Below are 15,119 nucleotides of genomic sequence, written 5' to 3' on the forward strand. Positions count from 1 at the left end.
GCTAAGGGAGCTGAAAATCAATGCACTTTTAAAGTCATTAGAGATCACAAGTAAAATAAGTCTGTGTTGCTTTAGCTAAGCTTTTAGTGTGCCATGGTATTACTACAAAATCAGCCCGAATCTGCATTAATTTCAGTCTTTTTCTTTAAGATGCCCAAGGGTCAATGAAGATTAAAATGTAAATCTCAGAAGGCAATGTTTTTATTAGTCAAAAGGGCAGTGAGTCCTGCACTGAAAAAATTGACCTGTACCATGCCCAGTGTAGGTATGACTGACAATAGTAAAAGGGTGGAAAAATAGCCCAGGCATTAGCCTACTGGCTTTTCATTATGATTTAAAAGGCTGAGGAGGGGAAAAAAGTGATTTTTCAGTTATTCATGCACATAGCTTCAGAGTTGTTCAAGTTGGTGGTAGCTTTCATAGATCGAAGAATTATATTTGTACCTAGGACTCGGAGAAACAAAAATCATAAAGATTTTTACTTTTAATATGTTATTTTCTTAAATGTTGAGATTCCACCTACGTTACTGAATTTTGTCTGAGTCTTTTCACTCTTAGTTGCAGGCTACACAGTGGAGTTTTTCTCATCCTTATTTGTATCGTTGTTCTTGGTGCATCACGGAAATACATGACATTATGGACTCTTTTATTAAATTCCCAGTTCAGCTGCCAGTGATGCCAGTCATTTATTCACTATCCACAATTTACCTGCACAAAAGCCATAGCAAGCAATTGTTAATGCATGGTCTGAATAGAGTAAACTATGCAATCCAAAGTCTACGTAAAAGCCTTACTTATTTCAAACCCTGTGGCTATAAAAAAAAAAAAAAAAAGGAAAAAAAAGGAAAAAAAAAAACAAATTAAAGGAAAAAATCCCTTTCTCCTCACCCATCCCCACCTAATTTTTTTTCTTTCATCTATGGTCAGATTAGCAAGTCAGCACTGTCGATAAATAAACTAGAGAAGTTGTTTATTTTTATGTACTACTGAGAACAGTGTCGTCTTGTGGCCGTTCTCGTAGACTGTGTTGGTTTAACAAGCGTCCAACCCTTTTGTCTTGTTGTTTTTTGTCTTTCCTGCTCCCTGTCCCCTTGTTCCCACAGGCTGTGCGTTTGTCACATTTTCTACAAGGGCAATGGCACAGAATGCAATCAAAGCCATGCACCAGTCTCAGACCATGGAGGTACAGTACTGTATCATTTGCCCTTTCTTTGTTTTCTTTGTGCAAATGATTGCGAATGGTAAAGCCATGCTCTCCTGGACCAGATCAGACACATGACAATCACAGATTTAAACTTTTTATCGACTCACTCTACCTCTCTTTGTGAAGCTTATTTTTCTTAATGACCTGAAAGCGCACAATAAGGTTGCTGTGTGGCATCCAAACACGGCTCTTGATCCTGTTTTCAGTGGCATTCAACAGAAAATAAAAATGCCGTGAATACCGCTCCTCAGTCATACTCGGAGTGTATCTGACGAGTAAATTACTTTTAATTTTAACACACATATCCCCAAAGAAAAATCTTAGTTTCTTTTAAATAGATTTTTAAGTGTTGTGGTTTGCGCTGCTCTGAGAAAAAGCTCAAGAGATTTAACCTGGCCACACTGAGTTACTAGTGCATGTGTTTTTCTGCAAATAGAATCTCTTTTTAAGTTAATATAATTTCTTCTTCTTCATGTAACCAATAAAAATGCTAATGATGACAGAGAATATCCAAGTGTGGCACTTCCTGCAGAGCACCGTCGTGGCTGGCCCCTGACAAGCAACACTCTTTATTTCCTTCCAAACTGCCTCTACGGCCTCGTATTTTATCACGACGAGCAAGACGAAACTTTAAACCCGTTCACTTAATGTGAATGTAGCTGCAGGCTAACGATCCGTTCGTTGGAGTGGTTATCGAATGCCACGGCTTGTCTGGCAATCTCAAAACTTTTTTCAGTCTGTGATTTTTGTCATGGTCTTTCAGAATTTTGCACAAAAAACCGCACAAGTATGAAGTCTTTACTTACTCTGGATCTTCTAGCTTATCATTGGAGAGTGCATGTTATACTGTATTATGTATACTGTATCTTTGTGTAGTGATGATTTTTCTCAGAGGTGGCATTGATGTTATGTGCACTTGTTTCTTTTTTTATTTCTTTTTCCACCAGGACCTTTCGATTTTTTTTTTCCTCAGTGATTTTTCTTTGCAATGCTCTAGTCTCCCAAAGCATGCTGGGTGCTAAACAATCATTATTGCGTCATGTCGTTGAGCTGCTTTGTGTAACGAGCCAAGGGAGGAGACCAGGGGTGGGAGGGTGGACAGAGGAGAAGAAGGAGAATATAAAAATCAAGCCAGTGCATGAAAATGTCACTAACTGTTTCCTGTATACTACAAGTAATGATATCGGCATTGCAAAGCTATTGTCTTTCCAAGCATCACGTTTGAATTTGGTTGAGCTTCTTTTATAATCGATGTGTTTTCTTTTCAGTGCAATGCATTTTTAGACCCTGAGTATACAGTTTTAGATAAGAATCTGCCAATGAGATGAGAATAATTGAAATGATCTTTACTAGAAAGCTGCTGTTATACAATCTATGCAGTCTGACAGTATATTGTGAAAAAACTGCCACTTTGAGTCTCTGAAATAATACTCGTAGTAATTTGTTTGCCATGCACTGCTCCATTAATTCAGATCTATATGTTTTGCTGGGTTTGATTCCAAGGAAAAAGGAAATGTTTATTGGTAATACTGTGTTTTACCTGTATTTTTCCGTATGTTTTAATGTATTTTTCTGTCTAGCAAAATGAATTTTACACAGCTCTACTTCAGAAGATGGTAAAATTAAAGAGATAATACCTTCCAGACAAATTCTCCCATTCTTCTGTTGTGTGCAGTACTCCAAAAGAGGCTGAGTTTTGATGTGGTACTCCTGTTGACATTAGTTCTATAGAATAGTTACTTTTGGATCAAAATACTTCTCAACACCTTTAGATACATCATCAATGAGACCCCCAAATTGGCAAGTGATGCCATATATTTTGCACTTTGAACATCTGGGTCTTTGTGTCAGTTGAGCTTAGGCTGAGAGTCCCTTCTTGGAGAGAAGCTGTACACCCTCCAGCTCTGTGGGTGAGGGATGCAACAAAGTCTGTACGTCCTGTCTTGTCAACACAAAGAAAAACACGAAGGCAGCATCAGCTGTTGGGAAGAAAATGGCCCTAAATAAGGTGGAGATACCATGCCATTGAATGAGGAAGGGATATTCACCTTATATATGTGCTGGGAGCTTCCTCTCAAGATAGAAAATGGAAGAGCATAAAACAGAAATCATTCTTTAAGCAAAAAAAATTTGCTCGCTTTTGCCCATACTCTTCTAGTAAAAAGTTAACTTGGGTTAGCTGGTGTTAAATCTCAACTCTCAGCCTGAAAGACTGGTCTGTGGACTCTTTTGTTTCATGTTTTTGCAAACAAAAGTGGCCTGGGAGGACAATATGTAGTACACAATTACATTTCAACCCAATTACTGCAGAATTTTTTTTCTGATTTCATTATTTTCAATTCTTTGGCACACATCATTGACCGAGGTGAATTTTCAAAGTGGGCTAAGAAAGAACAATGGGGATGTTAATGTCCAGATGAACACGTCTCGTAGAATAATGAATTCTCTTACTACTCTTTCCACCTGACTTTCTGACCAGGTTAAATCAAATGATTTTAAAAACATAATTGCTGCTCTAGAGTTTTTGCTCTTCTGTATCATTTCTGTGGAGTTTTTTTGTTTGTTTAAGGCATTCAAATGCAGCAGCAGTAGAAGACACTAATTTGTTATCATGGAGTAAATTTGATGCAACAATAACAACCCTTTTCTCATATAGAGCCGCTTGCTACATATAATTTCACTCTTCAGAATGTTTGCTCTCTTGAAAATGATGAAGTGATGAAATATAGAGCAGACAGTGAAAGATGAATTATAGATTCATAAATTGCAGAGATATTGTTTTTGTACCATTTACTGACATTTAAGCATTCATAAATATGTCAGCTGAAGTGTTGAGTGCTGAGCTGCTGAACTGAGAACTGAAATAGCTATATAATACTTCTTTCTTTGAAATTCATTTCTATTTCTTTGGAAATAGACTTGATTCTCCTGTACATCTAGGTAGAAAGCAGTAGGTTCTGGTTGTTCTTAGCCCATTGCTACCAAACCTCATATTAAATAGAAACAGCTTGCTTTTTTTATTAGCGAAACCAGAAAAAACTCTCTCACATCCTCCACCCCCCGGCTCCTTTTTCTTTCTTTTTTTTTTTTTTTAAAGGGTCCTGTTTTTAATATTATTATAAAAAGCACTGGAGAGAGGTAATTGTGTAACGAGCTGACTCCTTCATAATCTTTATTTGATTGCTGGAGTGGTACGTATCTCCTTTCTTCCTCAGTGAAACACTGGAAGACATTTTTACAATGAAAGGCACAGGAAAGGAGTTGGAGGTGGAATAATAAATCACAAGTGATGATTTTCTAAGATAATTCTAAAGGAACAGTACTGATGGGAGATCTTCATACAAGAGATATTCTTATTGTGGTTTATTTTATCATTTCGTTTGTTGATTTTGAATATTCTTGTCATTTCTCCTGGTGTGACGTTCTTCAGAAAAAGGTACACGGCTGCTTTTTGTAAATAATAGAGGACAGGAACTTTTCTGAAGATGTTCACAGTGTTGTGAGAGCAGCCATGGGAAGAGTTAGGTTAAGTATAACCCTGCTCCCCATCCCACGCTATACACTCTGGCTAAAGTGCTGCTGTGTTTTTTGGACTTGAATCACCTTTCACTCCTACCATTGTGTTCAGATTGAAGTTAGACAAGAAATTAGTATAACAAAGCATGGCGGGTGGAGGGAAGTTATTCATTGGATCCTATGAAGTTGGAAAACTATGCAATGGATTGACAGTTTATATGACTCACAAAATGCTCGAATTAATTTGAAGAACTGAATCATTGCATTATATAGTTTGCTCCCTTGATTTGAAAAAATGAAGACTTGAAAGGTTAAAATATGAAAATGTATTTTTATATGTTAGCGGGGAGAAAAAAAATAGAGCGAGAGCAACAGAGACATCTTTCATATTCACGTCTCGTTCTCTCAGTGACTTTGCCCAGAAATATCCAACCTGAAGCCCAAGGTAAATATCCAGCTTACCTCAAAAGTCCATCTGGTCCATGACCTCCTACTTCTTCCCAAGGATCCCTCAGACACGGGTGAGGAGTAGGCTGCAGACCAGACCTCTAGTTCTTTCTTACAGCCTCCCTATTTCCTAAGGTGTCTTACAACTCTCCCATATCATGTAACAACAGGCTCATAGAAGCAATAGAAGAAATAGCGGCAATTAGTAATGGGCTGCTATCACCAGAACTAGTCACTTTTGGTCTGCATCCTGCCCTTTATTCACATCTCAAGGGTGCTTGATACAAAGTGTGCCTGGGAGCGGACCGCAGGTGGGTGAATCGTCCTAGCAGCATCGCTCTTTGTGCTCACTTCGGACTGGGGGTCCTTGATACGAAAAGGACCAATGACCCGCTGGTGATGGGCGCTGCAGGAAATTGGTTGCTCACAGTCTGTTTACGTGGGGTGCACAAGCCAGCTGCACCGAGCGTGACCACACAGCCAGACCGTGGTGGCAGGGCAGTGTTGGCTGTGTGGTCCCTGGCAGCAGGGAGGTTGGACACCTCTCCCTTTGGCGATGCCTTGAAAACAGACTGCAGACAAAGCATCATGTCCATCTCATCAACTGTGAAGCTTAATTAAAGAGGACTGGTACACTTCGCTGTCTCTGGCAGCAGTTTTGATAGCTAGAAGGAAAAGAGAGCCTGAGGAAAGGTGTTTTATAAAAAGAACTGGGGAATCAATAATTTCTCCATAGCCCCTTTTCCTAAGGAGCTGAAAATCTTAGTCCTTGCGGTCCAACGTATGCCATTCACAAAGAGAGGGTGAGCGATCAGGTCACGCCATTGCTGGTGGCCCTATGGGACATGGCTGAGCTCACGATGTGAGGGTGACTCGGTGGGATTTAACGCTTCTGTCTTTCCCGATCTGTCTAACCACAGGGCTGCTCTTCGCCAATCGTGGTGAAGTTTGCCGATACTCAAAAGGACAAGGAGCAGCGGCGTTTGCAGCAGCAGTTGGCACAGCAGATGCAACAGCTCAATACTGCCACTTGGGGAAACCTCACAGGTCTTGGAGGACTCACACCACAATATCTAGCTGTAAGTTCATTTCAGAGGCGGTGGCTATATTATGCTGTATTTATTTTAGACCCGTGGTAAATCAGCTGTGGTAAACGCTCTGCAGTAAATTGCTAAGTCCTCCCGGATACGTAGCATTTTGTCTTCTATATTAAAAACTCTGTATGTTTATCACATGGTCTGAAAATAAATAACACGGAATAGAATTTGAATAAACATTTCAAGATGTGTCAGTGCTGTCCAAGGCAAGCATTTAAAGTTTACTCATGATGCAAAATAAAATTTGATTCCATTAGTTTTATTGTTCTTTTGAATGTTAAAGTCTCATTTTTATAGCTGGAATAAAATTTATGTTCTTCCTTAGGGGAGGACAGATAGGCAGCTGAACACTGTAGGGGCCATATCTCTATGGTGCAGCCTCTAAACTAGAATGTTGTGGTTCAGTCCTCTGATTTTCCACATTTTCATTTGGAAATGGCTTTCACTTTAATGCGTGGTCCTGTCAATGCTAAACATGCGTGGTTCATACTACCTTGCACAGAAAGTGAAGATGGCAGGGGAAAGCAATTTGTTTCTCATAAATTGAAAATGGTATTTTCCTTGGTCCATTTGTAAGCTGAGAAACAAACGCTAGCTGCTGCCCATGTTGGAGAAATCTGAAATCCACAGCCATCTGTCTTAGGTCCTGGATGGCCAAGAGATACTCCACCGCAGCACAGCTGAGAGGGAGCCTCGGCCTTTTGTGGCTCTGGAGCTGAGAGGTCTGGCTGAGCAGCTTTTGGATAACTTGGGGAGTTCCTGATGGTTCCGAGCTAAACAAATCGATGCGTCCATATATGTACTATCTATGCATAAATACATAATTTGTATGCATACAGTGCTTTGGTATAGTCATATAATTATAAACAGTAATTTACTTGGCAATTAAAAATACATATTAGTACTGAGGTAGGCTAATTAATACTGAGGTAGGCTAAGTTGTTATATACAAATACCAGTCTAGTGAGTATCTGTGTGCTTGATTCGTAAAGATAATAAAGAAAAAAATGAATTCAAGGGGGTGGGGGAGAATGGACCGTGATTGACAGAGATGAGTTATGGTAACTGCTAGACTACAGAGGGTTGTAATTAGTCACGCTATGTTGGTTTAAATAGATTTAACACCTGGTTGTTAAAAAGAATAAATTGATTAATTGTTTTAAAGCAGCGACGTTATTGAGTTTCCCTTGTGTCTCTGTGTTTCTTAATAGAGATTAGACATTAATATGGATTTACAGCATTGACTCTAGGGATGTTCATTCCAACAATAGACAGAAGCAAGAGACTATATAAATGTAAAGGAAAGCATAAATACTCCAAATGTAAAATGATAGCTCATTTTAGTTTTATCTTCATTTGTTACATTAATGTCAGATAGATTGCCGTGTTGTGTTGTTAATTTGCAGCTCCTGCAACAAGCAACTTCCTCCAGTAACTTGGGTGCCTTCAGCGGCATTCAGCAAATGGCCGGTGAGTTAAAAAACATTTCATTTTGCTCCAGCTACGTTTTGTATTCTTAAGCTGTTGAATTCTGTACCTCTAATAATCACATTGTCGGGGGTGGGGGGGTGTTGTGTATTAAATGTGGCAGATGTATTGGCAGGGGACAGCTCACGGTTCAACGTCAATAGAAACACTTTCTCCCCTCTTTCAGAAACTGAAATTAAACCCAGTGCTCCCAGGTTGTGCAAACAGTTTGTCTTGCATTAGTCACCTGCCATTTGTCCAAAGTAACCAATTGTAAATTGCAGGAGAGCTCCTAGTCCCTGCAGCCGTATCCTACCCTATGAAAAGTGTCAGTAAAGCAACAGCAGGATTACATTCTAATTTCCAGTGAGATTTCTGTGTCCTGAAAAATCAAATTAATGGCAACCCTCAAACATTTTAATAATAGGTGGTGAGTAAAAATGTTCTGACCTTTTTAATGAAACCCAAGATTACAGGCCTACCTTCAGTATGAATTTTCAGGCTCCTTTTATAATCATGGAAAATTAACTGTGTGCCTTTTTGACTTTGGAACCCTAGTTGACAAAATTACACAACAGAAGCTTTTATGTAAAAGTATAATCTTTAGTCTGGGGAAAAAAAGAAAGAAAGAAAAGGAAAAAAAAAATCAAAGTGTGAGTGGATTTGAAAGCCAGCTAGTTGGAGGGTTTCTTAGTAATGAGCTGTGTGCCAGTAGTAACTGATGTGTAGTGATTAGCAAAAGGTCACTCCCACTGTGTGACCTACCATGCTGATACCCTAACTTAACATGATGCTAGAGAAGGCAGCATGTGCAGTAAATCAGAGCACAGATGCACATTATGCCTGCCGCGAGAAACTGTTAAAAAGCTTTTTTTCTTGTTAGAGAAAAAAAAAAAAGCACAAACCCCTAAATTGCTACATTAGTTTATTTTAATCATGAACCCACTGAATCAATGAAATACAACATTGTGCTTCCTTCTTCATCACAAAACAAGGGCTAAAATATTCAGAAGTCTGTATGAACACTATTTTCTCACTCTTCTTTTAATCCTGGTCTTCTGCTTCTTCTGATTCTGCTTTGAATGAATCCTGAAATGCTTTAACAAGTATAGATATACCGCACCATATAGCTATACCCCACAGGTATTCTTTGCTCAATCGTTATATTATGCCATTATTGCAGTGACATCAGAGACTAATGTGAACCTGCTGTCTGACAATATAAATTCACCTACAGATGACAATATCTCTGAATTATTCTCTCTTCCTCAGACCTGCTGGCAGTGCTTGCTGGTTCTATCATGTTACACTTGCAATCTAGCATTTTTTCATCAAAAAAATGTATCTTAATATGATAAACAGAACAGAGCAGTTCAGTAAGTTTTATACTTGGCAGTTTTGGAAGTGGCTTTGAGCACAGAGATTGTGTTTAATGTTTTCGTATTTGGTTAGGACTACAAAATGAAATAATTGAGACACCGAGGAAAAATAATGTGTTATCCATTGCATTATGTGCACCTTAGAAGTTTTCTGTTGCCTGTTTCTCACTGTTAGTGTAGATCCAGCTTTGTCTCCAAGAACTGTGTTGAAACTAAGAAATTTAGTCAAGTAATTTCAGGGTGGGCTCTCAATCTGGGCTGTGATTTATTCTCTGAAAATCTTGTGGTCTTGAGTCTGGTAGAAAATCACCTTAAGAAATCGTAGTGGCACGTCATTGTTACTTGAGGCGATGCCTTCTTGACTACAGATTAGATTGCTAATGCTCTCATCTATGGGGTAATTTAATGACTGACTGCCTCTACTACAAAATACCTATTTTTCATCGTATATTCATGTTATCAAAACAGCTTGAAGTTTACTCCTGTCTTTCCCCAAAACATGTAAGTCTTTGTGGTGGGTTGACCCTGGCTGGATGTCAGGTGCCCACCAAACCCGCTCCATCACTCCTCTTCCTCAGCTGGACAGGGGAGAGAAAATATAACAAAACGCTTATGGGTCGAGATAGGGGAGATCACTCACCAATTACCGTCACAGGCAAAACAGACTCGACTTGGGGAAATTAATTTAGTTTATTCAGAGTAGGATAATGAGAAATAAACCCAAATCTTAAAAAACACCTTCCCCCCACCCCTCCCTTCTTCCCAGGGTCAACTCCACTCCCAATTTTCTCTACCTCCTCCCCCCGAGTGGCACAGGGGGACGGGGAATGGGGGGTTGTGGTCAGTTCATCACACGTTGTCTCTGCCGCTCCTTCCTCCTCACACTCTTCCTCTGCTCCAGCGTGGGGTCCCTCCCACGGGAGACAGTTCTTCATGGATTTCTCGAACATGGGTCCTTCCCATGGGCTGCAGTTCTTCACGAACTGCTCCAGTGTGTGTCCTTTCCACGGGGTGCAGTCCTTCAGGAGCAGACTGCTCCAGTGTGGGTCCCCCGTGGGGTCCCAAGTCCTGCCAGCAAACCTGCTCCAGCGTGGGCTCCTCTCTCCACAGGTCCACAGGTCCTGCCAGGAGCCTGCTCCAGCATGGGCTTTCCATGGGGTCACAGCCTCCTTCAGGCATCCACCTGCTCTGGCGTGGGGTCCTCCATGGGCTGCAGATGGATATCTGCTCCACCGTGGACCTCCATGGGCTGCAGGGGCACAGCCTGCCTCACCATGGTCTTCACCATGGGCTGCAGGGGAACCTCTGCTCCAGCACCTGGAGCACCTCCTCCCCCTCCTTCTTCACCGACCTTGGTGTCTGCAGAGTTGTTTCTCTCACATATTCTCACTTCCCTCTTCTCCGGCTGCTGTTGTGCAGTTGTTTTTCTCCTCCTTAACTGTGTTATCCCAGAGGCACTTCCACCGTCGCTGATGGGCTTGGCCTTGGCCAGCGGTGGGTCTGTCCTGGAGCCGGCTGGCACTGGCTCTATCAGACATAGGGGAAGCTTCTAGCAGCTTCTCACAGAAGCCACACCTGTAGCTCCCCCTGCTACCAAAACCTTGCCATGCAAACGCAATACAGTCTTAAACCTTGATATTCAAGGTCAAATTAGTGATATTAAATTTCTCTCCAAGCTGCAGCTCTATGTGAAAGTGCCAAAGACTAAGCACTGTTTCATCATTAGGACTGAGAGTTCATGTCCTCTCCTCAGAAATCATGTGGTACTATGTTATGCTGTGCATCTAGTATTAAAGATTCATTTATTATGTTTTGTAAAAGGAATAGAAAATACTCCTGTGTCTGCAGCAAGATCTTGCATTGCCTGCTAAAGCCATCCTTAAATGTTTGTAAATGCCTGGAGTTTTTTTTAACTTAAGCTATATATGTTCACTTCACAAAAATGGATCTAATATGTATTTCCATATTGCATATAGCTTGCCTATTAATAAAATATTTCAAGGTGAGGAATAAAATCTAGACACAATTGAGTAAGGTGCTAACGAAGATCGGTCATTGCAGCTTACAAGTTCTTTGAGGGATCCAACTTTTATCTTTCAAGTCAATGGGTGTGCTTACCACTGAATTCAGACACTAAAAGTTTGATCAAAAGCCACATGAGCCATTGAAATTTCACTCTTACTTAGATGTCAGGGCTCTAGCACCTCTTTCGTGCTTAAGTCTCGATGAAGTCACGGTTTCCTAAATTAGGACTTCTAATACAGCCACCCCCTTGTCCGAAATTGGGGACCTTTGGATCTGCAAGTATTTCTTTGTACTGCTAAACCCCATGTTGTCTCTGTACTGAGCAGAAGGGACACATCACACACCTTACCGCACATGTGAACGATGCAGTCCTCAGCGATATTATTTCTTAAATCAAAGCAATTTTCTTTCCTAGCAGAGCAAAGACGCTGATCTTCAGTGTGAAGTTTTAAATTCCCTTTCCCTAATGTCATGCCTCAGTCTGGTTAAAGTAGTTTTTATGTGGCAAAAGCAGGGGCTTTTTGGTTTTGTTGAAAGGAGTGGGGGTTTTAGGCATTTCTGGTTGAAGAGAATGGAGATTGTTTGTTTGTTTGTTTGTTTGTTTGGGAGATCGAGAACCAGTCCAAAGCAAAACAGGGATTTTTCTCAAGAACTCACTGACATACAGACATTAAACACACAGAGCACCAGCTCCAAAAGTGAATGTCGTTCTTGCTGTAGCAGCCCACTGGCCCTACTGTATGTTCAGTATTGCTTTTGCCCTATGTTCATAAACCATGCATGAAGTCCAAGCAAGTAATGAAACTTGTTTAACTAAAATTTGTGAGGTACTAAAATTTGAGAGACAAAAAGCAGTAGTTTGCCATCTAGCTTTCCAAGCTTTAAGGTTCCACACTTGGTCCCCCAGTTTTGGTTCTCTCATTTCTGTTGAAAAATGAGTTTTTCATGAAATTGTTTTATCTCGGGAGCCAAGCCAAAGAAAACAGTGTAATATGTCAAGACTGATAATAAAGTTGGGAGAATTGGCAATGATGCCTTTGGTATTACAGTAATCCCCTGGTCTTGACTACAGGAGCTAATGCTATCTTGCTGAACTCTGCTTCACTGTCCTATGTAAAACATGCAAGCACATACCATCATCAAATGTGTATTTTATAGTAAGCACTTCCTCACTTTTCCTCCCCTCCTCTGATATCTGCTAATGCTTATTTAAAGGCAATGTTGTCTCTCACGTGCCTCTCAAGCCTCAGTGTCTAGCCTGTGCTTTGTCTTTGGGGAAGGCTAATAATGTAGATGAATTACATTATGTGATTTGATTGTCTTACTTTAAAAAGACAATGCAAGCTACATTAAGCGCTAGCAACCTTTCACGCAAAAAAGATTCCTCCTTCAAATATATACAAATTGCATGGCAAGCTTAGTTCAAAGGAGATTGATGTCATTTGAATGTTTGCATTGAATTTGGCTGGCACTGGATCAGGCCATAAAAGCTACAGTTATTTAAGCCAACCTGGCTGTTTAAGAAGAACCTGGAAAGTACTATACAGACAGTATAAACAGGAAGGTTTTATATTACATAGGATGATTGTAGAAAATTGAAATGTTCAAAAATAAACGATCTATGAAGATTTTCTATTGTCCATTAATGTAAAATGTTTTGGCAGGAGTAAACATTTGCTCATACAGAAATATTTCTATATTTGTGACTATTCAGGACATATAAACATGTGCAGTACTCACAGAAGACACAAAGGGACTCTTTTAATTTCATTGAACCGGCAGTGTATTTTGCTTTCTGAAGTCATGCAGGAGAAGAAACTATGCTTTTGGCTTGTCTTGCTTTGGCTTTCAGATCCCTAAACCCTCTACAGCTGGGACTTTTTATATTTTTCCAATGTATTGTTCCTTTCCAAACTCTCTCACGGTTTGGTTGCATTTGGGGTTGAACTTCTGGCCCTTTTTGAGCCCGGTTCAATCCATTTCACCCTTTTTCTGTTACCCAAGCCAGATTTCCTCCTGTTGCAGAGTCTGTAGGAGCAGATGGGTGAGAGAAACTCTGCGAGGTTCTGCTTTCTGAATATTTTCCTCTAATTGTTGGATTGGCTCAGTGGATCTAGAGGGACCAGTTGGAAGCCAGGACCATCTGCACAAAAGCTCTATACTTTTGCATTGGCCGAAGGATCCTTTATATCCTCTGACGCTTTGGTGGCTTCATTCCAGCACAGCCATACTGAAGGAGGGCTTCTCCTGCTATGACCTCTTTAGGGATATCATATCAAAAGTAAAGGTCACTGAGAAACTGTTTCCAGCTCAAGGGAAATAGCTGTTTCTTAAAGATAACTACCAGTTTTGAAAATGTTGACCTCAGGGACTAAAAACATTGAGCTTTTGTAACAGTAATTCCATTGAAAGTCCTATTTAATTTAACCCATACAATTAGGCTTCTTTGGTTTTTTAGCTAATAAATTAAACAACTCCATTTGGCATTTTTTGGAGAGGCAGAATTTGAAGTAAGTGAGCCTGTTCTCAATCCACATTGCTCACAGGAGAAGGCACCTTGAGAGGAAAACCAGTGCTCGGCAGTTTACAAGACGAGCTTATTCAGGTGGTAAAAGTGCGTGATGTGGAAGTTTGGCCGAGTCTGGGCACAAGATCTGTAGCTCCGGCTGGGCTTCCCATAAACGGCGAAAGGAGGGAGAGGGGCTTTTTATTGCCTCTGTCCCTCTGTGGGCTGAATTCATCCCACTGAACCTCAGCAGTTTGGAAATAAGGCGTCTGGTCTCCCTGCGACGTCAATGTAGTCACCCCCAGGCTGTAATTCATCCTACCAAGGGCTGGGGTTAATCTGGTTTAGGATCAGATGAATCATCAGCTTGCTGTCTCTCATTTGACTATAGCAAGAGCCTGGGTGAGTAACTTTCATTCAGATAAAGTTAGATCAGATTAATCTTTCCCACTAGGACTGGGGAAGTTTCAATTGAGAAAAGCATATTTCTTGCCAGGAATGTGTTTAGAGCATGCATAACTTGAAAATGTGCTGAAATCCTACGCAAGTCAACTAGTAACTCTAACTTTCAGTTGGATTTAACATGTACTCTTAAAAAACAGGGCAGAATCAAATGTAGACTTAAAAGTTGTTTTAAGGGCTTTGCTAAATCAAACACTAAATGGTCAGGGTGCCTTAAGCACTGTTCAGATAAGCAGCTTTTCTACAGGTAGGCACAGAGTATATATGGTTTGATGGAGGGAGCGCTCAGGACTTCTATCTATTTCGATTCTTAGAATATTGCTGGAATAACATTGCACTCTTTCAGACACAGGCCGTGAAGCCTTTACCCCCTTTTTTAACATCAGCATCCAGAATGGCTGATGTCAGTGTTAGCAAATAGTTGCTTTTTGGCCTGGAGATGATAAATTTTACCTTAATCCACAATGTTTAAGGTGCAGTCAGGATTTAATTCAGAAGGAATTAAAAATGAAAAATATAAATTAAAAAATAATTTAAATTAATTTAATTTTTTAAAAAATAAATTGGGAAGAATAAAATTTCCAGATAAAAGGAAGTCAAGTTAGTGGGAATTGCTTATGAGCTATCCAGATGTAGCTCTAATGATCACCACGGACTTTGAAATTCTCTATCATTATATTGTCACTAAAATGTAGCCAGTGGCTTTCTTTATTACGTATTTGTTCGGCAAGCGAATCTCAACTATTTCCTAATATGATTTTATTATGGTTTTGGAAACCCAAGAGCTGATGAGGCCTAAGAAGTCTTCAGGAACAGCTCGTGACTCTGTTGCCTCCTCTACAAATACCTGGTAATTCCGAATTTACAGTTATCACAGGAGAAAAGCTGCGGTGACTGAAATGAGGCAAATCGCTTCATTGTACGAAAGTTTGCGTCGTAGGCAGCACAAGAAGTTGTAAATTGTAAATCTCATGCTCTCAAATTTCCCCGTGTTTTCACAGAGCTGCATCTGTGAC

General features: G+C 40.3%; 1 protein-coding gene across 2 annotated transcripts in view; it reads left to right on the forward strand.

Moving 5' to 3' along the window:
• CELF2 (CUGBP Elav-like family member 2) overlaps positions 1-15,119 on the forward strand; it is a 380,716-nt gene that overhangs the window by 318,817 nt on the left and 46,780 nt on the right. For both annotated transcript variants that reach the window (XM_059816034.1, XM_059816033.1), the window contains 3 exons: positions 1,104-1,183; positions 6,088-6,246; positions 7,671-7,734. In XM_059816034.1, coding sequence (XP_059672017.1) covers positions 1,104-1,183; positions 6,088-6,246; positions 7,671-7,734 — 303 coding nt within the window. The remainder of the gene's footprint in view (positions 1-1,103; positions 1,184-6,087; positions 6,247-7,670; positions 7,735-15,119) is intronic.

This window comes from Gavia stellata, chromosome 4, assembly GCF_030936135.1.
Source record: "Gavia stellata isolate bGavSte3 chromosome 4, bGavSte3.hap2, whole genome shotgun sequence".
Classification (NCBI taxonomy): Eukaryota; Metazoa; Chordata; class Aves; order Gaviiformes; family Gaviidae; genus Gavia; species Gavia stellata.